The sequence below is a fragment of the Protomyctophum bolini genome (assembly GCF_963924005.1).
Source record: "Protomyctophum bolini genome assembly, chromosome: 15".
In the NCBI taxonomy this organism is placed as follows: domain Eukaryota; kingdom Metazoa; phylum Chordata; class Actinopteri; order Myctophiformes; family Myctophidae; genus Protomyctophum; species Protomyctophum bolini.
In genome coordinates, this window is record NC_137876.1 from 8,759,491 (window position 1) to 8,779,712 (window position 20,222).

Here is a 20,222-nt window from a genome sequence, read left to right on the forward strand (position 1 = left end):
CCAGCAGACTTCTTTTTAGCTCGAGACTCAAAAAAAGAGGTATGCCCAATAATAACCACATGGTCCACTCTCCAGTCAGACCCACTTGTTCATTGTTGTAGTACAAGAGAGACACACAGATAAGACTCTAGTGGCATCTAGTGGCCGGATGCATAAGACATTTTATCTTTCAAAATGACAATTAGGCGGCGGCATAGGCTAGACTAGAGTATACTATGCTGTATGCTATATATAATGCACCTAAGATTTCAAATTTGAGAAAATGTCTATCACTTGTATTTTGTATTGTTGGATGTAACCTGTGAAAGACAAACTGAAGGCTTTGCCATAATGAACAGTTAAGAACTTCTTACCAGATCTTTGACTTTTTTTTTTACCATTTGTAGCCACCAACCTGAGAGGAGGAGAGGAGAGGAAAAGATGGGAGCATTGGGAGGGGAAGAGAGGATGAGGAGCAGTTGTACAATCTTAAATTACATACTGGGATACCGGTATTCATTTTACATCGCCATCTTTATGCCACTGTGTTACAGTCTGAATCAACTTCATTTCAGAGGTTAGTAAATGCTATAGAGTGCTGTAGTGATGTTTGGAAAAGTTAGTATAGTCTATTACAGGCTATAGGCCTACTCAAAGTTTGAAAGTTTAATCATAAAAACGGGACTTTTTTTCACGAGCTATTGTATAGCAATTAGCAAACAAAAGCAAAAGTCTGTTTGGGTTATTATCTCACATGCATGACTGACTTGTATTTTCATATTATCAGAAATAAACTAACAACAGAATGTGCTTTCTGATTTGTTCAGTTTATTTAGTAAATATCTTTTTTTGTTAACTCCACTTCCATGGCCCAGGTGCTTTCCCACAAAAACACAAACAAAAGACATCATCATTAACAGGTCAAAGATTCATTCTTTATTTTTTTCAGAACAATAAAAATAGTTTAACAAACAAAGACTTCATTCTCTCCATTTGGACTTGTATGTACAGCGGAAGGTGAAACCAACACCCACTCATGTCCATTTCATCTCCTCTTGGCTCCATTCCCACCCCGATTCTCCCTCTCTGTCTCCGGGAGATGTGACAGAGAGTTGCAGGGTCTATTGCTGTGTCTTCAATGAGGTATACAGGCTATAACATGATTGGTGATGTTTGTCTCAAAGCACATCATCACTGACTTTGCACGAGGAGCCATGTTTTTATTTTTTGTTCAGAATTGTACCCAACTAGACCTGTTCATAAAAGTTAACATTTAGAAGACTATGATACATGACACATGCTTTATGACCTGACTTTGGGACGTAAAAATGTTAAATGACCCCACGTTGCCAAGACTCAGATTGAATTGATACAAAGACGACGAGATCGAAAATACCCCCGACATACGGTAGGCCTACAAGAAGTGTTTAGGAGCTTGTAGATCAGCCAGGACACAGTCGTACTATGTATAAATTGGACTCAAATCTTCAAGCGTTTGTTGTTTTTCTTTCGAGAGAATATAAACGGTTGGTGTCCCCTGAGGGAGCTGGGTTTAAGAAAGATGGTATGAATGCAGGAGCATTTATGCAAGTTACCATTCATATCATCGCTGTCGGGCAGAGACCTCTTATCTCCATATATATTAATTTTTTTCCCGTAAATTAATGCCCTACTTGAACTTGATCATACTACTACAGCGTCACAAAATCATCAAAAGTAGCAGATCCACAAGCTCGAGTTATGAATTTTAATCCTGAAAAGTAACAGTTTTGGACATGGGGTTTCCACCCAAAAGAGACGATATGCAATGGCAGTGGTGGGGTCCAGGGATCGCCAAGAGTTCCTTGAGGGGATTACACTCTCAAGAGTCGTGGGGGTGCTTGAAATTAACATGTTTGAGAACCACTGGTAATGGTATAAGTTCTCCTCTCTCCCACTGGATTTGAAGGTTCTCTTCCTAAATGGAGAGACGATTCCGTTACACACCCTTACCTTAACAAATAAATCACATGGAAGGACTTGCAACTCTACGAGTTAAGTGCAACTTATACATGAACCTAAAAGGCTTTTTGATACAGTACTTCAAGCACCACCTAAACTTTATAAAAGCAATTCGGCCTTCTAAAAGCACGCAATGAAATGTCACATTATTTCTAGATTTGCTTCTGTACCGGATGTGCACAAATTATGCAACATGGCAAGATTGACGCTTTGAGAGAAAAATAATAAAATAAAAAGATTGCCCAACTCTGCAACATTTACACCAGTCAAATTTCTTCTGAGAAAAAAAAAACTAAGCAGTGAAACAAAATCTCCAAAAAGCAAGATCAGATGTTTGGAATGAAAAAGTATAATGCCAGATACAAATTTCACATAGAACACAGGCAGTACAAGCTTGTTATTGCAATGCTTTTCCCCCCTCTCTTTCTTTTAGTTTTTTCCTACAGCAAGGGATATTGGTTACGGTGATGATGAAACTGCAGAATCCCGATTCCCTCATGGGAGCTGACTACGGGATGCTGCTATCCTTGTGAGGTGTTGTTGGCTTCTCTTCGCCAACCGAGTACAATCACATGAATTTAGGGCTGAGTGGCTGAACAATCAACAGCAGTTGTGTGACTGAAAGACAACCTGAGTAGTTGTGGCTATCATGCACTTGATCAGGACAGAGGTATCCATCCATACAGACTGAACTAAACCCAGGAAAAACAAAAGATGTCATACAAATATCAAGCGAACCAGTCTTTTCAAACACTTTGAAAATGAAAACATAGAAATATCATACAGCGGAGAAAAGACGTGAATGCAAGCTATGCAATTACGGTGACCCGATCCATAATGTGACATGGAAATGGAGAGTGAGAGAATTAAAAGGGGAAAAAAGGAGAGGGCAGCAGGGCTGAGTTTCTTTTAACCACACTAACCCGGGCATGTCTAACATTTTCTAAAACTTTTAAAAATGTAAAACGTGTTATTTTCACAAGTAGTATTGAAAATAGCAGAGCTCGGAGGTCAGCTATATTCGTTATTCGCCGTATGACAAAGTACATAGGGCTCAAGTGGTTCATACAGTAGTCCAGAGGTCTGCTCGGATCAGAGGAGGAACTGAGCACCATGTCTATGGCTTGAGAGTCGTGCCCGATTTATACACGGCTGCGCACCATGTCATGCACCAAAAAAAAACAGATCTACAAGCTCACAGCGCGTTGCATTGCTATTTTTAGCTTGTGCAACACCAGCATGCGTCCAAGTATAAATCAGGCGTCAAGAGCTCAGCGTGTTGAAGCCAAGGGTCCAAGGGCTGTCAAGAGCTGGTTTCCAGTGCAGGATGGCAGGCTGGCACAGTGATGATGACTTGTTATTAGTGTCAACATTAGATCACTCAGCAGACACGGTGACAGAGTGGAAGATGGCTGGTCCAGGCCAACTGGGTTACAATGGACCACCATGAAAACACACACACACACACACACACACACACACACACACACACACACACAGTGTGTTCCCACAGTTCAGGAGAGCTCCAGCACAATGCGAGGGGAAAGATGAAATGAAGACAGATCCACTCGCATTTCAGATATTTCCAAGGTGATCAAATCCGTGTTCTTAAAAGAGTGCCAGTTGCACCAGTGATCCAAAGGGCTTATGGAGGGGCGGTGGATGGCTACCCATCCATTTTCAGTCAAGTGAAGTTACTTTGGGCCCAGTTGAGGGAGAGCAAGAAGGCCCATCAGTTCTGGTGTTTCTAAACCTCGTCTTCATGGGCAGACACGGTCTGACAACTGTGCAACGGTGATCCACCTTTGGGCCCACATGGCATGGTGCTGGGTGCTCCTAGTAGAACACAGACAATATGGCTTAGACCGACGGGCGTGTCAGCTAGTTGAGGGCTGCAAATCTAGGCTATTACCCTCCCCCACACACACACACAGAAAGTCAGAAACACACACGCACAAATTAAAATAACAAAATAAATTAAAAAATAATACATTTTTGATTTAAATAGAAGAGAAATAATGGGCAGAGTTATTTTCGTTTATTGTTAAATTTCTTAATTGGACTCTCGCATGTCTCGAATATGAGGAGTTGAGATCATTTTGGTTTTGCAAAGCCAAAGTATGCCGTATCTGTTGGGATCACCTGGCAACTGTGCAACGGTGATCCACTTGGGGGGGGGGGGGGGGGGGGGGGGGGACAGCCACGGCGCCACTAACGACTATCAGCACTTTTTGAAGTACTTACTGTACTGTAGTAGTGACGACTACAACAGCAACAAAGTCAAACGGAGAGGGGGAAAAAAAAGATTTCAACAAGAAATGAAACTGTTACAGAACTACTGTAGGAGGTGTACCGCTGCTGCTTCTTACCTTTCACCTAACCAGTGTTTCCATACATGTTTTAAGGTTTAGAGTCTTCTTCATTTCCCCCCCCAGAACATTCTTTTTGGGGGTGGCCTGTGAAAGTCCAGACATTGGGTTCCTTCATTTTCATGAAAAGCAGTAATCCACAGCTAGAGCAGAGGAGGAATCCTTCCTAGTCACATTGACTAATGATTCAGAGACACATATGAGCCTGGAGGTGTCTGTAATATGCCTTTCAATCATCTTCCAAGCTCGTCTTTCCATTCCAGATAAATTATTCAAATTTTCATTTTTGCCGGCAATTGATCCAAAAAAAAAACGGGAAATGGAAAATTGCTTTCCACGTTTAGGTTCCAGTGTTTTTTTTCTTAGTTTTTTTTAGATTTTCTTTTTTTGTTCATAACGTATATTTGCTCTATCGGCTCCAGTGGGCAAAAAACACACACACAAAAAGAAAAAATAACCAATTTCTTCTGTTTCACATGGAAAGCAAGACATTTGTCGAGAAACGCCGACAGTCACTCGTTGCATTCAAAGTTAATATATAAAAAAAATGTTCATAAATTATTCAACAACGTTCAGTAGATAAAATAACACTTGCATTTCTGTCATGAAATCATCGCTTTGTGCTTTCCGCAAACAAACAAAAAAAAACATTGGAAAAAGAAGCAGCAGATTTTTGCCAGAGGTTATCCAAAAAAAAAAAAAAAAAAAAAAAAGTATCTATAAGGTTCTTCTCTATCTGTGTCGGGTGGAGATGCCGTTGCTGTTGACGGAGGGCTCTTCCAGCTCGTCCTCCTCAAAGCCATGGAAGGTGGAGGTGTCGCTCTCTGAAGTGGTGCCAAACAGCTCCTCCGCCCCGGCCAACGCTGCGCCATCTTCCTTTTCTTCTACACGGCCAGCTGCGACGAGAACGCATGGATTAAAGCAAAATAAAATATCACGACTGAAATTAATTTTCTAGTCCTAATCACACACGTTGAGCCGATTCTACTCTATGGTGCCTAGACATGGACACTTTCAAAGAAATTAGAGAAACGGTTGAATGGCACTTACACCCGGCTTCTAATGAGAGCACAAAATCTCTCTTGGAAGAGCCACCCATCGACTAATCTAATATACGGCAACCTTCCCCGTGTTTCTTCACTAGTCCGATCCAGAAGAACACATTCTGGGTCGGACTAAAAAACAACAAGATTAAAAACAACAAGAAACAACAAACAAAAACAGAATGGCACAAAAACCAACAACAAGAATGTATAGTATACACAAATGGCTATAGAACAGTTAAAAACACTCTGTGTAAAGGTGGGTTTTCAAATGTGTAAAGGTGGGTTTTCAAACGTGACTTAAACAGGGGGACGGATGGTGCTACCCTTATGTTCACTGGCAGTGCGTTCCACAGTCTAGGTGCCCGATCAACCCGGGTAACTAGGCTCGTCTGAGGGACATCCAGGAGGGCCTTATCCGAGGATCTGAGGATGCGCCCGGGGTTTAGGGAAGGACAGCATCTCACGGATGTACTGTAGATAGGGGCCAGCCCATTTAGGGCTTTGAACATAATAAGTAACATTTTAAAATCTCATCTGGCGCTCACCGGCAGCCAGTATCTTCCCTTCTTCTCTGGAGTCCTGCCTCAAAGCAGACCAGAGGTAGAAAACTGTCGTTCCCTGATGTCATCACTAGCTAGGGACACATGCATCAGTAAGCAGGAACTGGGGATGGCAATGAAGGCCCGGAAAGTCTGGTGTGGCATTGTGAAATCCATAATCTCGACCGCGGTCGAAAAATGATGATGATTGCCCACACACACTAGCTCTGTGTTTAATAAACAAGAATCAGCACAATATGTAAACATAGGATGTTTTGGGTAGCCATAGGCCTACAGCCATACCATTTGGAAGAAAGTACAGTATTAGGCTTTGCTTTTATGAAATATTTGAGACCATTAAGATTTTCTGGTACAGTGTATTGCTAGTTTGACCACTTAAAATACTCTTTTTAAACTAACAAATAACCCAAAATACGCTTTCTACAAACTCGCAACAAATTGTGAGCTTGTAGAAGACATTTTATTTTAGGTGCATGACCTAATTCCCTAGAAGACACACTGACTAGTGTTGGTTTTGAAGACAATATGTGGTTGAACAAAAACTTGCTAAATATCATAACATAAGCCTTTGTTGAGTTGATTTTTCTTACTTTATCGAAAACGGCAATGCAAAGATTCCACAGATAGCCCAAGCCTGTAGTAATGCATTAGATGGTAGTAACTTCTGGCTTGGCCTACAAAAAGACGTCATCATTGTAGCACTTTTATAGTCCCACAATGCAAAGAAAAGGGTAATTAATTAACCCTCGAGTTAACCACATGATCCCTAGTGTCCCTATTCTGGGGCGAATGTTAAGCTAAAATAGCAGGCTACAAGCTCTCAGTGTTGTGTGTTTATAGATTGACTATTTTCAATAGTTTGGGTCCCGACTCCCGGGAAAACATCTAATTTCTCTTTGGGAACCACTGCTCTTTAAATCTAAATCTGAATCTCTAAATGGATGGAATGTGCAATCCAAGTAGGGAATGAGACATTACCCCAGGTGAGGGAGTTTAAGTATCTCGGGGTCTTGTTCACGAGTGAGGGGAGGACGGAGGCGATTAGCCAGAGAATCGGAGCAGCAAGGGCGGCAGTCGCTGTACCGCACTGTTGTGACGAAAAGAGAGCTTAGCCATAAGGTAAAACTCTGTCTACAGAGCAATCTTCGTTCCTACTCTCACCTATGGTCATGAAGTGTGGGCCATGACCGAAAGAATACGGTTGTGAATACAAGCGGCCGAAATTAGTTTTCTTCGACGGGTGGCTGGCATCTCCCTTAGAGATAGGGTGAGAAGTTCAGTCACGCCGAGAGAGACTCGGAGTAGAGTCGCTGCTTCTTTGCCTGGAAAGGCGCCAGCTTAGGTGGTTCGGGCATCTGGTTAGAATGCCTCTTGGGCGTTTCCCTAAGGAGGTCCTCAAGGCACGTCCCACTGGGAGGAGCCCCTGGGGCAGACCAAGGCGCAGATGCAGGAATCACATCGACTCACTGGCCTTGAAACGCCTCGGGATCCCCCAGGAGGAAGTTTCTAAATTTGCTCTGGAGAGGGAAGTCTGGTGCTCTTTGGTGGAGCTGCTGCCCCCACGACCAGACTACGGATAAGAGGTTGGAGATGGATGGATGGATGCTCTATGAAGTATTATGGTTCAGTATAGTTAATGAGTTGTTTTTCGTTACATAGATTTATTTTACCGTTTAGTGCTAGATTCTAGGAAGTGCCGGCATGGCATGCACAGCACAGAGCTTTAACCACACCAAAGTCATGAATTCGACTCCTAATTAATGAATGAAACCACACCAAACAACAATTGATTGGTTGCATCCCTCTAGAATTCTTGGGTGCAGCACTAACCTTTTGAATTTGGTATTGGCTGAAGTTGATGACGATTGGTTGCAGCTCGATGACGATCATCTGGGCCATGTTCCATGTCATTTCCTGTTGGTACAAAGCGCTAGTAGGTGAATGTCTTGCAGGCGAACTGCCAAAACAATATACAGCATGAATAAAGTGCTTCTGACAAAAACAGCTAACTCCATTGGACCCTCAAATTGTCTGCTAAAGCAGATACTGTACCTCCACCTCGACTCATGCAAGTATCTGACATATAAAGTCACAAAACCAACTTTGATGAGGCAGTATTGCTTTCTTTTGAAAAAAGAATATATGGTTTTCTTAATTTCCTAAGAGAAAAGGGATCCTGCACACTGTCTTCACTTATATAGGAGTAGTTTATTAAGCTACTGGGTTACAATGTTTGACCTGCATCAGGTATTTTGGAGTTAGCTGGTTTTGGACAGCAGACATATGTAGTATTTAGAATGGAATTCTAACAGTTCATGCTATACTTACTTGTGTGTTGGCAGGTTGAACACAGAGTCCCAGATTTACCCGTTTTCTTGTTGGAGCCCTGGCATTTATTACAGTAGTTGTTGGGAATGCCAGTCTCACCTGGACCCTTCTGGCCTACGGTAATGATGGAGGAAGAGAAAGACATTTCAATGACACCAAACTTACTGCAAAGCTGCATAATGAAAACCTGCCCCGACTTCCATATGAAGGAAGGTGGAATTGACTAAAGTGCCTGTTGCAAATAAGCGCACACTCAGGCAAGTGGATGATAAACGTGTCGTGAATTTGTAAAACCGCCAATTTCGTCGAAGGGATTTCGTGTAGCAGGAGGGTACCAAATAGACCCCTCGGGCCCCTGGTCAATGAATTATAGGGTTTAAATGGTTAACTACAATGACATATTGCACAAACCAAAGCAACTACCAACTGATAATACAGTATCAGACTGCATAGTAAAAGTGAGACTCAGCCCATATTCACTGTATGCAACTACCGTCTGTATGCAGTGTGACCGTTTGTATGGTCCCGTTAATAATAACCTAATCCTGCAATCTCCAACAAAGCATCATACTTCAATCTGTAGTGCGTAGATTCAATGGCTTACGTTTGTGTCTGTGTGTAGAGGGGGACCTGGAGGTTGCAGACGCCCGGTCCTGCTCTGCCAGATGGGAATGGGTGTAGTGGTAGCTTAGCCCTGTGCGGTTTCTGTAGCGTTTCCCACAGACTGCAAGACAGAGCACAAAAACACAGCGGGCTCATGTTCAGTCCTACCAACTCTTGTAAAGTTGAAATGAAACCAAAGTTAACAGAGATGGATCATGTTGTGCATGCTTTTCTTTGTCTCCCCCCACCCCCCCGAGCACTTGCGTGAGGCTCAGGATAGAAATGTGTACAACTCAATTCTCTGGCATTGCACAGAGAGACATTTAAGTTGATTATAGCCAGGGCAACCCATCCACCAGCAAAATCGTTTTTCTTTCGTTAACACCTCAATGTGCTTTATTATTTATGTAAATTTTGTTTTTATACCATCAAACAGTGCAGATAAATATGAATCCCCAAATGGACATTAGCTTAAATACCTCAGACTCCAAGTGGAAAGGAATGATCATTCAAGGATTTAATTGGGTTAGTCAGTCAAAAACAGTACAAGCAGATAGGGGTGCAACGGATAATTGAACTACTCAATTATTTAAATAATAATAATCTATTTGAATTTAATCATTGATTTTGGGTGAAATAATATATATTTTTATCCCCCCCTCCCATCATCAGTAGAGGTGACAAAAACGCTCAAAACTAATACAAATAGCCAATCTACACGCTTGCAATTCATTGCATTGCAACATGTGAGCTTGTAGACTGGCTGTTTTTTGATATTTTTGTGTTAATCAGACTAATCAATTTAGTCGATTATAAAAACATCAATTACACATTTTAACATAGATTCATGGACGTAATAACATAAGAAACATGCTAAGCGATTATTCAATTAATCGACAAAGTAATCGATAGAATAATCGCTACAAAAAGGAATGGCCAGTTGCAGCCATACAAACAAATATGTATAAGACGACGACAGCCCTGTCCCCTGCAGGGACTATGATTAAGTGATGACACCAAAAGGCACTTTCAAGTTGGAAAGGGACAACAAAGTTTAGGAGCTACATCGTTAATCACAGCACTTGCAACAGAACCACTCAACTACAATCTATCAAACCACTCCAAATATCCTAAAGCACTACCATCAAAGAGAGTCAACAAGTCCAGATACCTGAGGCCGAAGATTTTGAGTTATGCTTTTGTTTGTATCTGTCTGAAACAGAGAAAACACAAAGCAAAAAACAAAAAGGAAAAAGGAAAAGGAAAAGAGCATGAGTATGTGTTCGCTCAACAAGTCACCACAACAGAGCAAAACCCAATACCCCCTGCCTAGGTTATCACCACCATGCAACTCGCATGTCTGCAGGAATACTTGACCTGTTGGTACATCTCGTTCCTCAGAGAATATTATAGAAGCATGATCTCTTTAGTGAATAAAACCCTGACAATGATGTATTGGGATAAGAAAAGTTTGTGGGCTTCGTCAATTTAAACCTGGTGCCCCTCTTTTGGGGAAAGGGATTATTGGGGGAAAACAGAAAATGTAAAAAATAAAAAAGTAAATAGCAATATATGTTTTGTTTTAAAGGACTTAAAGCAGCATTTCACCCATTTTCAACCTTATCTTTGTATAATGGTTCCACTCTGCTCACTATTGTGTTCATTATATGATGCCACCATTTCCATCCACTTGCTCTGCGTAAAGAATGATCATTCTCTCAGAGGTAGGCTGTGGACAGATCAGAAACCTGCCTACCAATGAGACGGCCATTAGTTAGGACTAATTACCTGAAGATAAGGTTGCAAATTGATGACGGAAGACTAGGGGCACCGCTTATGGAAAACACTTAATAAATAATGAATATCTGTCATTCAAGCAAACAAAATTCAAGGCACGCTGTAATGTATGAAAAATGGATCTTGATGTCAAGACTAATAGTATGTATATTAATATTGCGAGACATCGAGTGAGACAACCTCTTTCTTTATAAAATAATAATATAGTCACTCCTCTTATGTTGTTAATGTGGTATATTTGTATTGATTCGGAATGAAATATGGTACATAACACTTAAATCTCTAGGCCTAAATAAGGCCTAGAGATTCATAAAGTAATGTAGATATCCAGAACTCCAATACGATGTACGATATTTTGTATACATTATGTAATATTAAAGGTTTTTAATGTCACTCCTCCTACAGGTACAAGCAACTCTCTCAACATAATGGTGTTTATGTGAAAGGTTTACCCACAATACTATGCCAAGCCATATCCCACACAATGCGTTATATTATCCACTTATAATTTAGAAATATATAGGAACCATTTGTTTAAAATAAGTATCCCTTTGTCTTACATTATTTATCAGTTGTATATCCATCTAAATGACACACAGCAAAATAACTTAAGTTTAATTAAATATTGATCATGAACTTCAAAAAGAAAACAAAATATATTTAAATAGTATCCTTTTGTAGTATTGGGTTATTCATTCTGATCTCATATTTCCACACATAGCAATATTGATCGGCGTAATTTTCATTCCAAACTAACCAAGTACATGGATATGATGTCAACACATGCCGTCCCATCCCGTTGCAGAACCCATCTCCACTTACTGTCACAGACGTACGGCTTGTCGTGGTCATCCATATCTGTCCTTCTGCGCCCCGAGCCCCGGCCCTGTGGAAATACAAGCCATCAGCCGAGCACCCAATAAAGATACTGTGAAGTTCCTTACATAAAGTTAGGTGGCAGCTACTGAAAAAATGCTGTTGGAAAGATCATATGCACGAGTGTAGTACATAGGCTGATGTTATTTCTTTCTATTTTTTGTGCTCTTTTTTGCACTATTTTTCAAAATATGTATTATTATTGTTATTACCTAATGCGTTCTCTGAAGGAAGCCAAACAAAAATATGTTTTACTCTCATGTACCTGTACACAAGACGTAATAATAATAACGCACAACCTTGAACCCAGCATTATACATACTAGAGCAAGACGGTGTACTGGTGCAATCATGTCTGTCCGGAAATGGCCGCCATTTGCAACGCGTAGCCTCTCTGGAGAACCGTTCATCCCGATCGACTTTACAATGCACTAAGTTCCATGGGTCCTCAGCAGTACACAGCAGTAGACCCGACAAGAGTGAAGTCGTTCTCGAGATGACATACGTACGTAAAGATTCCCACTATCGATACGTAGATAGATATCAGCTGATACAGTATGTAATCCTATGGTTCAATTGTGCAGATGTGGAAAAACTAAATCCAACCTTAGCACGATATGACTTTATCTTATTCCCCATTAGGGTTGTGATCCTTTAGGATTTTAGCGATTACCTCTTAACGGTTCCTATAGGGCAGGGGTTCCTAAACTGTGGTGCATGCACCCCTTGCTCTGGCAGTGTGATATAAAAACTGTTCAGAATGTGCTGGAACCGATTCTGTTTGGATCCAGTTCATCCTCCTCGTTCCAGATCCCTACACTATATCCTATGCAAATAAAAAGGAAGAAAATACTATGCAAAATCCCAGACAACTCCAACTGTATTTAGTGCTGCATATATTATTTCCCCACATCACACCTGGGGAACTATAAGACACTGGCCCAGAACACACACAGAAGTGTAAGTCCTTTGTTCCTGCCCTACATGCCAGCAGGCATAAAGGGCATAAGTAAGTATATTAGTTTCAGCTTATGCGTGATTCACTTTAGGTCTACTATGAAAAACTTGCATCACTGAAGAAATGAAAAAGTTGTATAGGAATTCACTGTTAATGTTTAACATTTTCCTTTCTTGCCAATTTCATTTGCAAATATAGAAGATGACAAGATTTGGAAATGCCTATAAGTTCATTCAACAGTCTGTATGACCAATCCACTGTGTTAGTAGAAAGCTACGCTGAAGCTAAATCTTATATTAACACAATGGTGAGATATTAAATGAAATGTTGTAGCCACTTTCCCATGGCATGCAGGCAGCAAGAGACAGAAAATGGCAAGAGGATTTTAAAACATTAAGAAATTATTTTATTCAGATGACTTACTCTTCCTTTGCCTCTGTGTCGCCGTTTGGGAGTGTCTACCTCAAAGTCATCGTCATCATTGAAGGCGTCCTCTGCTGCATCGGCCTCCAGAACTCTCTAAAAACACAACAAGGCTGTTAGGCAAATACAATTTGTTTCTCAAATACGATCTTTAGGACCGACTGTGTGTACACTGCTATTTGCAAGTGATCCGATCGGATTTGTGTACAGTATTCATCAGACATTGTCAACCTATCTGCACTGGTTGCGACACAGGCTCACAAGCTTGTGAGCTTGTAGATCAGCTATTTTCGGACAATGTAGCTGAAATCAGGCTTTAGTGTCCATCCGAGTGTAGAGACTAAGACCTTAGCTATAGAAACCAGGTTTGAATCACATTTCAAAACACCTAGGGATGTGGTTCAAATCTGATTAACAAACATCAGTTTCCTAGTGTTATTTTGCTGTTCAAACTTGATTAAAAACAATCTGATTCCAATCTGCTGGGCAAAAGAATTGGATGTGTGAATTGTTTGGGCTCATTACTGAAATCGAGGTGCTTTTTCATAGCCTGGGTTCCAGCCTGAATCGCTGCATGTGTTCCGTGATGCTGAATTGTCACTCGCTACTCAGTCTGGACAGAGGCTGCTTGACTAGCATTTCATAACGTCAACTGTTACGTAGCCACGTTGTTGCTGATACGCAACGCCACATTGGTCCTTTCACAGTGAACATAATGCAACCAGGGAAGTGGCTTGGTTAGTCTCTCGTTTCGTAGGAAATCCACATACACCGCCTTATGCGGTTGGCAGGCGTTCATTTGTTCCCTGTGTGTCAGTAGGTGCTCCAACTGTTGCTCAGTAGTCTTCAAAAGCGCAACTTTTATACTTTTAATCAAGGAATCTTACAATTACTTTGAGTAATATTCTACTTGAGAGGGGTATTCCGGTACATACTACGTAAAGCGCCTTGGATAAAGGCGCTATATAAATGCACCATTTACCCCTGATAATACCAAGCTTTTAATCTGCTTGATTCTAAAAATACCACTGAGCAATGGATGGTGAAGGTGTGAGCAGAACTCACCTGGATCTCCAGCAGGCTGTCCTCATCATTCTTGGAGTTGTTCCTCTTGTCCAGCCCCTCTCCACGCAGCAGGGCCTCTAGTGTAGTGCTCTGAGTGGGCAGGGAGTCCTTGGACATGAGGCTGCCATCTGTACCAACACAAAAAGAACACATGCACTCTGAAGCCTCTGAAACCATTAAACCCTCTATACATGTGATTCTGCAAGTGGTCTCTATGCAAAACGGGGAGTTGCATTCTGCCCACCAATCTGCCATGACCGCAGTTCATGTGTGAGAGAGGACCATTCACACAGTCAGGGACAGAGCAGAGAGACATCGCTCAGATCGACCAATACACAAATGTGTACAAAACTGGGGTAGCCAGACTAAAAGAGGAGGGTGGCGGGGGCTGGAAACCCTGCTTCCAGTGTGCGTGTTAACGTTTTTAAAGCACAACATTGTATGTCCCCTGTATGCACAGTACAGTATGTCCCCCGGACCCAAGGAAAGTAGACCAATCATAGCAAACAACTACACACATTAGCTCAGCCCTCAGCGGACACTTCTACACCAGTCACAGTTCCACAAACGATATCATCAACATGTCTTGCCCAAATTACATAGACTGATGGTTCTAAAACAAATTAGCATTTTTTTATACCTAACCGGGGGAAGTGTGGAATCCCATAACTCTGAGTGTACAAAATGGTATTGTGTATTGCGTACGCTCTTGGTAGTTACAGACCTGCACGGTTTCAAATATTTAGCAGGGGACCCACCGTCGTTTGAGAACCAATTCAATTTTCAATTCAAAGGGCTTTATTGGCATGAGAAAACATACGTTTACATTGCCAAAGCAGAACCACTGCTCTCGTCTGGACCGTCAGTACTGACTGCCCAGGGAAGCCTACCATCATTAGACCCCGTCTAGTTGTGTGAAATATCGCCCATGTGCCTTTAGAAATAACATAGATGCAAAGTGTGATGTAGTATTGATAGTCTGATATATCAGTCTATTTTTGCATGTTGTACTGGTTTGTATTCGTTTGTTTCAAGATAGATAATGCACATTATTGACCGTGTCCGTGGGGGGAAAAACATTCATGCTCAGCAAACATACCTTGGGTAAAAAAAAATTAAAACCTATGTTTGAACTTTTATGCAAATTCAACCAGAACTTTAGGAGGTTGGACTTTACGGCCCGCAGCCAACAAGGACAACAAAAAGAAAGACACATTGTGAGCTTGTAGATTTAGTGCAGAGGGGAAAAAAGGAGGGAGACTAGAATAGACCCCCAGGGGACTCAATCAATGAAGTAGATAAGTATACTGTGTAGGTAGGTAGTGAGTGACAGGTTAAACATCAATGGAGCCGCCATGGTGAACCAGAGAAATATTTTAGTAGGAATCAATCAATATTTATTTATTCTCCAAACAAAAGGCATCAAGTTATACCTCAAACCAATATAGAAGCTGATGATTTTGAAGAACTGCGGTTCTGTTATATCACAGCTAAATTATGTCATTAATAATGTAGACGACTATAGACGACTGGTGTACTGGTGTGATATTCTTAGTTTAGATAGTCATGTACTTTGCACATGTAATTCTGTCATTTACTCACCCGTGAAGGCTTGAATACAAAAAACAGAGACTAAATCTAAACATATACAAATGTACACATCGGTCTCCCCTGTATGCGATAGATGTGGTATTACAGAAGGTTCTCCGTCACATATATTAATTATTGTATATATTGTATATTATTGTATGGCACTAACCAATTTCTGGGGAGATACTGCATATTCAATTGGTTCTCCAGACCATGGGAAAGTGATATTTAGATTGTTGCTTGGCAATATTTAGTTGCTCTGGTGAGACAAGGGCCCTTCCCTCCCACCAAATACAGATGTCCATTAACAATAATCAATTATCAACAGTGCAGGTAATTTCTTTTGGCAGCTAGCCAGAAGACTTGTCTAGGTCCAGTTGCACTTACAGACAACAACGGCAATGATGGAGCCGATTTGTAATGTCCCAATGTTAAATTAATTTGAACCTGGCGACTGGCGTCCCCATTTTGGGCATGACATTAAAACCTTTCAAAAATAAACCACGCTCACACATTTCATTACATGACATGAGCTTGTAGATCAGGATTTTTTTTTTTTTATGTGTGAACATTTAAATAACATTCAGTTTATGCGATTCATTTCCATCTATCAAAAAAGTATTTGTGTTCATTTAATTAATAGTATTCAATAGCTTGCACTTTTCTTTACAAAATATTAGTCAAAACACCTGTAATCTGTGGTTTAGGACCTCCAAAATCGAGATCGGCATCAGATCCAAAGTTCTGGCATGGGTTGAGCTCCAATATATATACGGCATACCGTCTATAACAGGGCAGGTAGGTACAGTATGTACTGTATGTATCAGGGTCAGGGTCATATTATCCAACCATGGCTACTCCAGATCACTAATACACGATCGGCAGAAGGATGCGAGAGCTGGGGAGAATGAATTATGTTACAGCTCGTCAGTGAAATCAGTGTCAGCAAGGGTGACATATGCCAAGTTTCGAGGAAACACGCAAACGTCTTGCATTTGAGAATATTGGGGGTTTTAACACGGAGAAATACAAAATCTAATCTTTTTTTCACTAAAATCTTTGCTTCCGAGTGTCCCTGAAACAAAATATTTTGAGATGCGGGTCGGTAGCCAAATTACATTATAATCCTCAGGTTCCTTGACATGAAAAAGTTAGAGAACCACTAATATGGCAACATAAGTTTTAGTTTAGTTTAGACATTTGTGGCCTTTATGTCTAAACTGGCAGAGGAATGCCCAATTGGTGATCATCTATTCAAGCGGTGACATACAGTACGATCTGATCGCCACTCGTCACAAGCCTGGTATGTATGTATAGTATGATGTGCTCAAAACAGTAGACCAAATCACAGCAAACCACACAGCACAGCTGATGCTGCTATGGCAATAACTCATACTGCAAAACTCACATTATTGGAGCTTTGGGCCCACACACTTGCTATTTCATCCATAGCTACAGATAGCACAGGGAAGCCACAGTGCTATTAGACTCCATGCCTTTTCTTTAAATTGTCGTTCATCAAAAAGTAATATAAGTAAACGTGATATTGGTTTGAACTTTGACGTCATATTGTACAGCTCTAACATCAGAACTGCATTATAAGTTAAAGGCGGCTTGTTTGTGTTTGTGTTTGTGCGATATTTCCATGAACAACGCAGTGTGCAAGACGCATCTCCTCCTATTTGGACTGGAGCAGAAGATCTAAACAAACACTGTGTAGGAGTGAAGCAGGTTGAGCAGACAAGAAACAGAGAACAAACAAAAGCTTTGACAGTCAAGTCACATCCGGACAGCTTATTTACACGCACACACGCACGCACGCACGCAGTTCTCTGCAGAGAGCATCATGTTCAGCCAGTAGAGTTTGGGTGGATACATGGTTGAAAAGAGGACACGCTTCAAAGACTCTCAACCACAGCTTTGTAAAAAAAAAACGGCCCTTCGTAGGCGCTCGGCTCACCGCTGTGCCCACGAAAGAACAGACAAAAGCGCTGCTCGATAGGCAGCGGACCGCGGAGGTGAGCGGGGGCTCAAGGCAAAGAGTACTTGGGACTCAATGCGCTTCAACAACAACAGGCGCCTCTCTCCATTTCTCTCGCTTTCTCAGGCCTCTCTCTCCATTTCTCTCGCTTTCTCCCTGCCACGCGGCGGCAGCCCCTCACCATTGTGTCTGCGCACGTTGACTTTCAACTCTCCGCGACGAGACAGCCCCCACCCTCTCTCACCCGCCCCTCCCTCCCACCCTCACAACCCATGGGAGCTGGGGGGCTAAAAATAGACCCGGCAGCAGCCTGCAGCAGGGAGCTGATTCTGCATGCAGCCCCAGTCTCTCTAACACACCATCCGTTAGACAGCCAGCCGGCCCGACCAGACATTCAGCTACGAGGACTCTCTGGCTGCTGTCCTGCCCCTGCGCTGGGTGGCCACCTCTGGCCAAGCAACACAACACGCTCCATATAAGGGACGCCAGGTTAAATCAGTTGATGTTGACCCTCTGCTGGGCATTCGCACCCACCCCATACAATTCACTTGGATGAGGGAAAGTGGGTTGGATTGGGGGGGGGGGGGGGGGGTGTAGAGTAGAAGGCAGTGCAGTGAGAGCTCACTGAAAACAATAGGCTACAATAGGATGTGTTTGGGGAAACAAAGGCTCGGTTCACACATGCTATCTCTCTCCATCTCACGTGCTCACTATCTTAGCCTCGCTGCCCACCTCCTGCTCCACGCCAGCACTTCCTAAACAGCCATTCTTCTTCTGCGCGCCGCACAAAGTGGATGCAAATTCCACCCAAAAGCATGACTGCTGATATCAATCAGCAATGGATTTTCTTTCTTATCCGGCTGATCAAATCCATGCCGAGTTCCGGACAGCCTGTTTTAAGAGACTGCTGGGTAGAATGAGATGCAACATAATGGCCAGCGCAGAGAATACAGGGTTTCTTCCGTTGGTTCCTTTCTCCAGTATAACGTAACATCCCTGTGGGTCCGTGGGCCCGGGCCACAGAATGGCCCGGGAAACCTGAGCCCAGGAACGCTTGCCAGGTAACACAGACGTGCCAGCATGGCAAAGTAAGGAGAAAGATAGACAGAAATACGCTGTCCATAAAGAAGAAAACATCAGTGAGGAAAGGTGGAAAAATGTATGAGAGAGGCAGAGCAATAGAAAGCAAAGTAGAAAGATGGACAGAAACGCTGTCCGTAAAGACAGAAAAAAAAAAACAAGAATCAGCGAGGGAAAGTGGAAAAGGTATGACAGAGGCAGAGCGGAGAGAGAGACTATAAATTGGAGGCGGCTGCAAGTGTTGAGTGAGAAGTGAGCTAATTCAAGTGGCAGCGAGAGAAGGCCAAACTCCATTCCATAACATTTATTAAATGCTGTCTGCAGCGGCCGAGCCCTGTCTCGCTGCACCCGGCAGCAGTAAATCTAATTACATGTTCTACTTCTCACAAAACAAGTTTACCAGGCCGGCCAACACGACCGCATTTCGGCCCACGAAGGAGTTGACTGGCAGCGGCCCATGTCGTGTACGCTCCATATGCCGATGCACATTTATTTCATTGTTATCATCACCTGTAGGGCTGCAGCTACTGATAATTATTATCGCGATTATTGCTATTGCGATTGATAGTCCATACTATAGGAAGATTATTCTTTACTAGTCCATATCCGGGGCAAAGTAGATGCAGGCTTTGGTTAATTATGCTCTCTGTATAGTGTACGTTTTGGAGAGGAGTGAGAACTGCTGATTTCATCTGCATGCGTGTGTGCGTGCGTGCGACATCCCGGTCATTTAAGGCCCGCCGTCAAATAGTTACCACAACAACCATGAGAAGTCGATGTTTACGTAGTTTCAGCTAAGCTATGTGTGCCAAGTAATAACAACACAATGTTCATTCGAACATTGCACAAGTCAATCTGCATGCGAGTGCTATGAGTCTGAGAAATACAAAGCGCCCCTAAACTAAAAAAATGCTGTCATGTGTGTGTGTGTGTGTGTGTGTGTGTGTGTGTGTGTGTGTGTGTGTGTGTAGTTGTGTACACAGCTATAACTCTGCAGCTGTGTGCCAGGTCTGCCTGTGCCGCGACATTCGAAATCCAAGCCGGGTTGTGCTTATAACCACGCCCCCGGGCAGGCATAGTTTTACTGAGGTTAGCTGTTGCCAGACTTATACCACGGCTGTCGGCTCAGGTCTGGAAACGCTGGTCAGGTGTCTGGTTAGGGTTAGGTTTAGGCTGTCAATCACAGCGACTGGCCAATCATAGCGCATCCTTGCACAACCCAGATAGGTTTAGGAATGTGCCGTTGTCCAAGCGGCTACCGATCCTCATCCCATAGCCTAAAGGTACACCGTAACCATGACTACACAGCTAACCATAACTGTGACCACATATCCCTATAGACCAAACTCCGAACCTCCAGTGTGCAATAAACAGCTTACATTTTGGTGAAGTGAAAAACGACCTTCATCATGGTCTGCCTATATGCTAATGGTCAATGCCCATGTTCAAGTTCAAATCAATTGCTCAAGCCACTGAGGAGAAAAATGCGGAACAGAATGACTGACGGACATTTCCTTATTCATATGTAGGATAATAGATTACATTGATTAGTTCTATTAACTGCGGC

At 42.3% G+C, this 20,222-nt stretch overlaps 1 protein-coding gene across 2 annotated transcripts in view; it reads right to left on the reverse strand.

Annotated features, from left to right (window-relative positions):
- Positions 1 to 907: 907 nt before the first annotated feature.
- LOC308329688 (zinc finger protein DPF3-like) overlaps positions 908 to 20,222 on the reverse strand; it is a gene marked incomplete at its 5' end in the record, with an annotated part of 33,696 nt that continues 14,381 nt past the window's right edge. Inside the window, 8 exons of one of the 2 annotated variants that reach the window (XM_080784182.1) lie at positions 908 to 5,245; positions 7,786 to 7,869; positions 8,284 to 8,397; positions 8,888 to 9,007; positions 10,058 to 10,099; positions 11,506 to 11,569; positions 12,940 to 13,035; positions 14,005 to 14,132. In XM_080784182.1, the coding sequence (XP_080640308.1) occupies positions 5,082 to 5,245; positions 7,786 to 7,869; positions 8,284 to 8,397; positions 8,888 to 9,007; positions 10,058 to 10,099; positions 11,506 to 11,569; positions 12,940 to 13,035; positions 14,005 to 14,132 (812 nt within the window). In that variant the 3' untranslated portion in view covers positions 908 to 5,081. The remainder of the gene's footprint in view (positions 5,246 to 7,785; positions 7,870 to 8,283; positions 8,398 to 8,887; positions 9,008 to 10,057; positions 10,100 to 11,505; positions 11,570 to 12,939; positions 13,036 to 14,004; positions 14,133 to 20,222) is intronic. The other variant, XM_080784183.1, reaches the window with a different exon arrangement.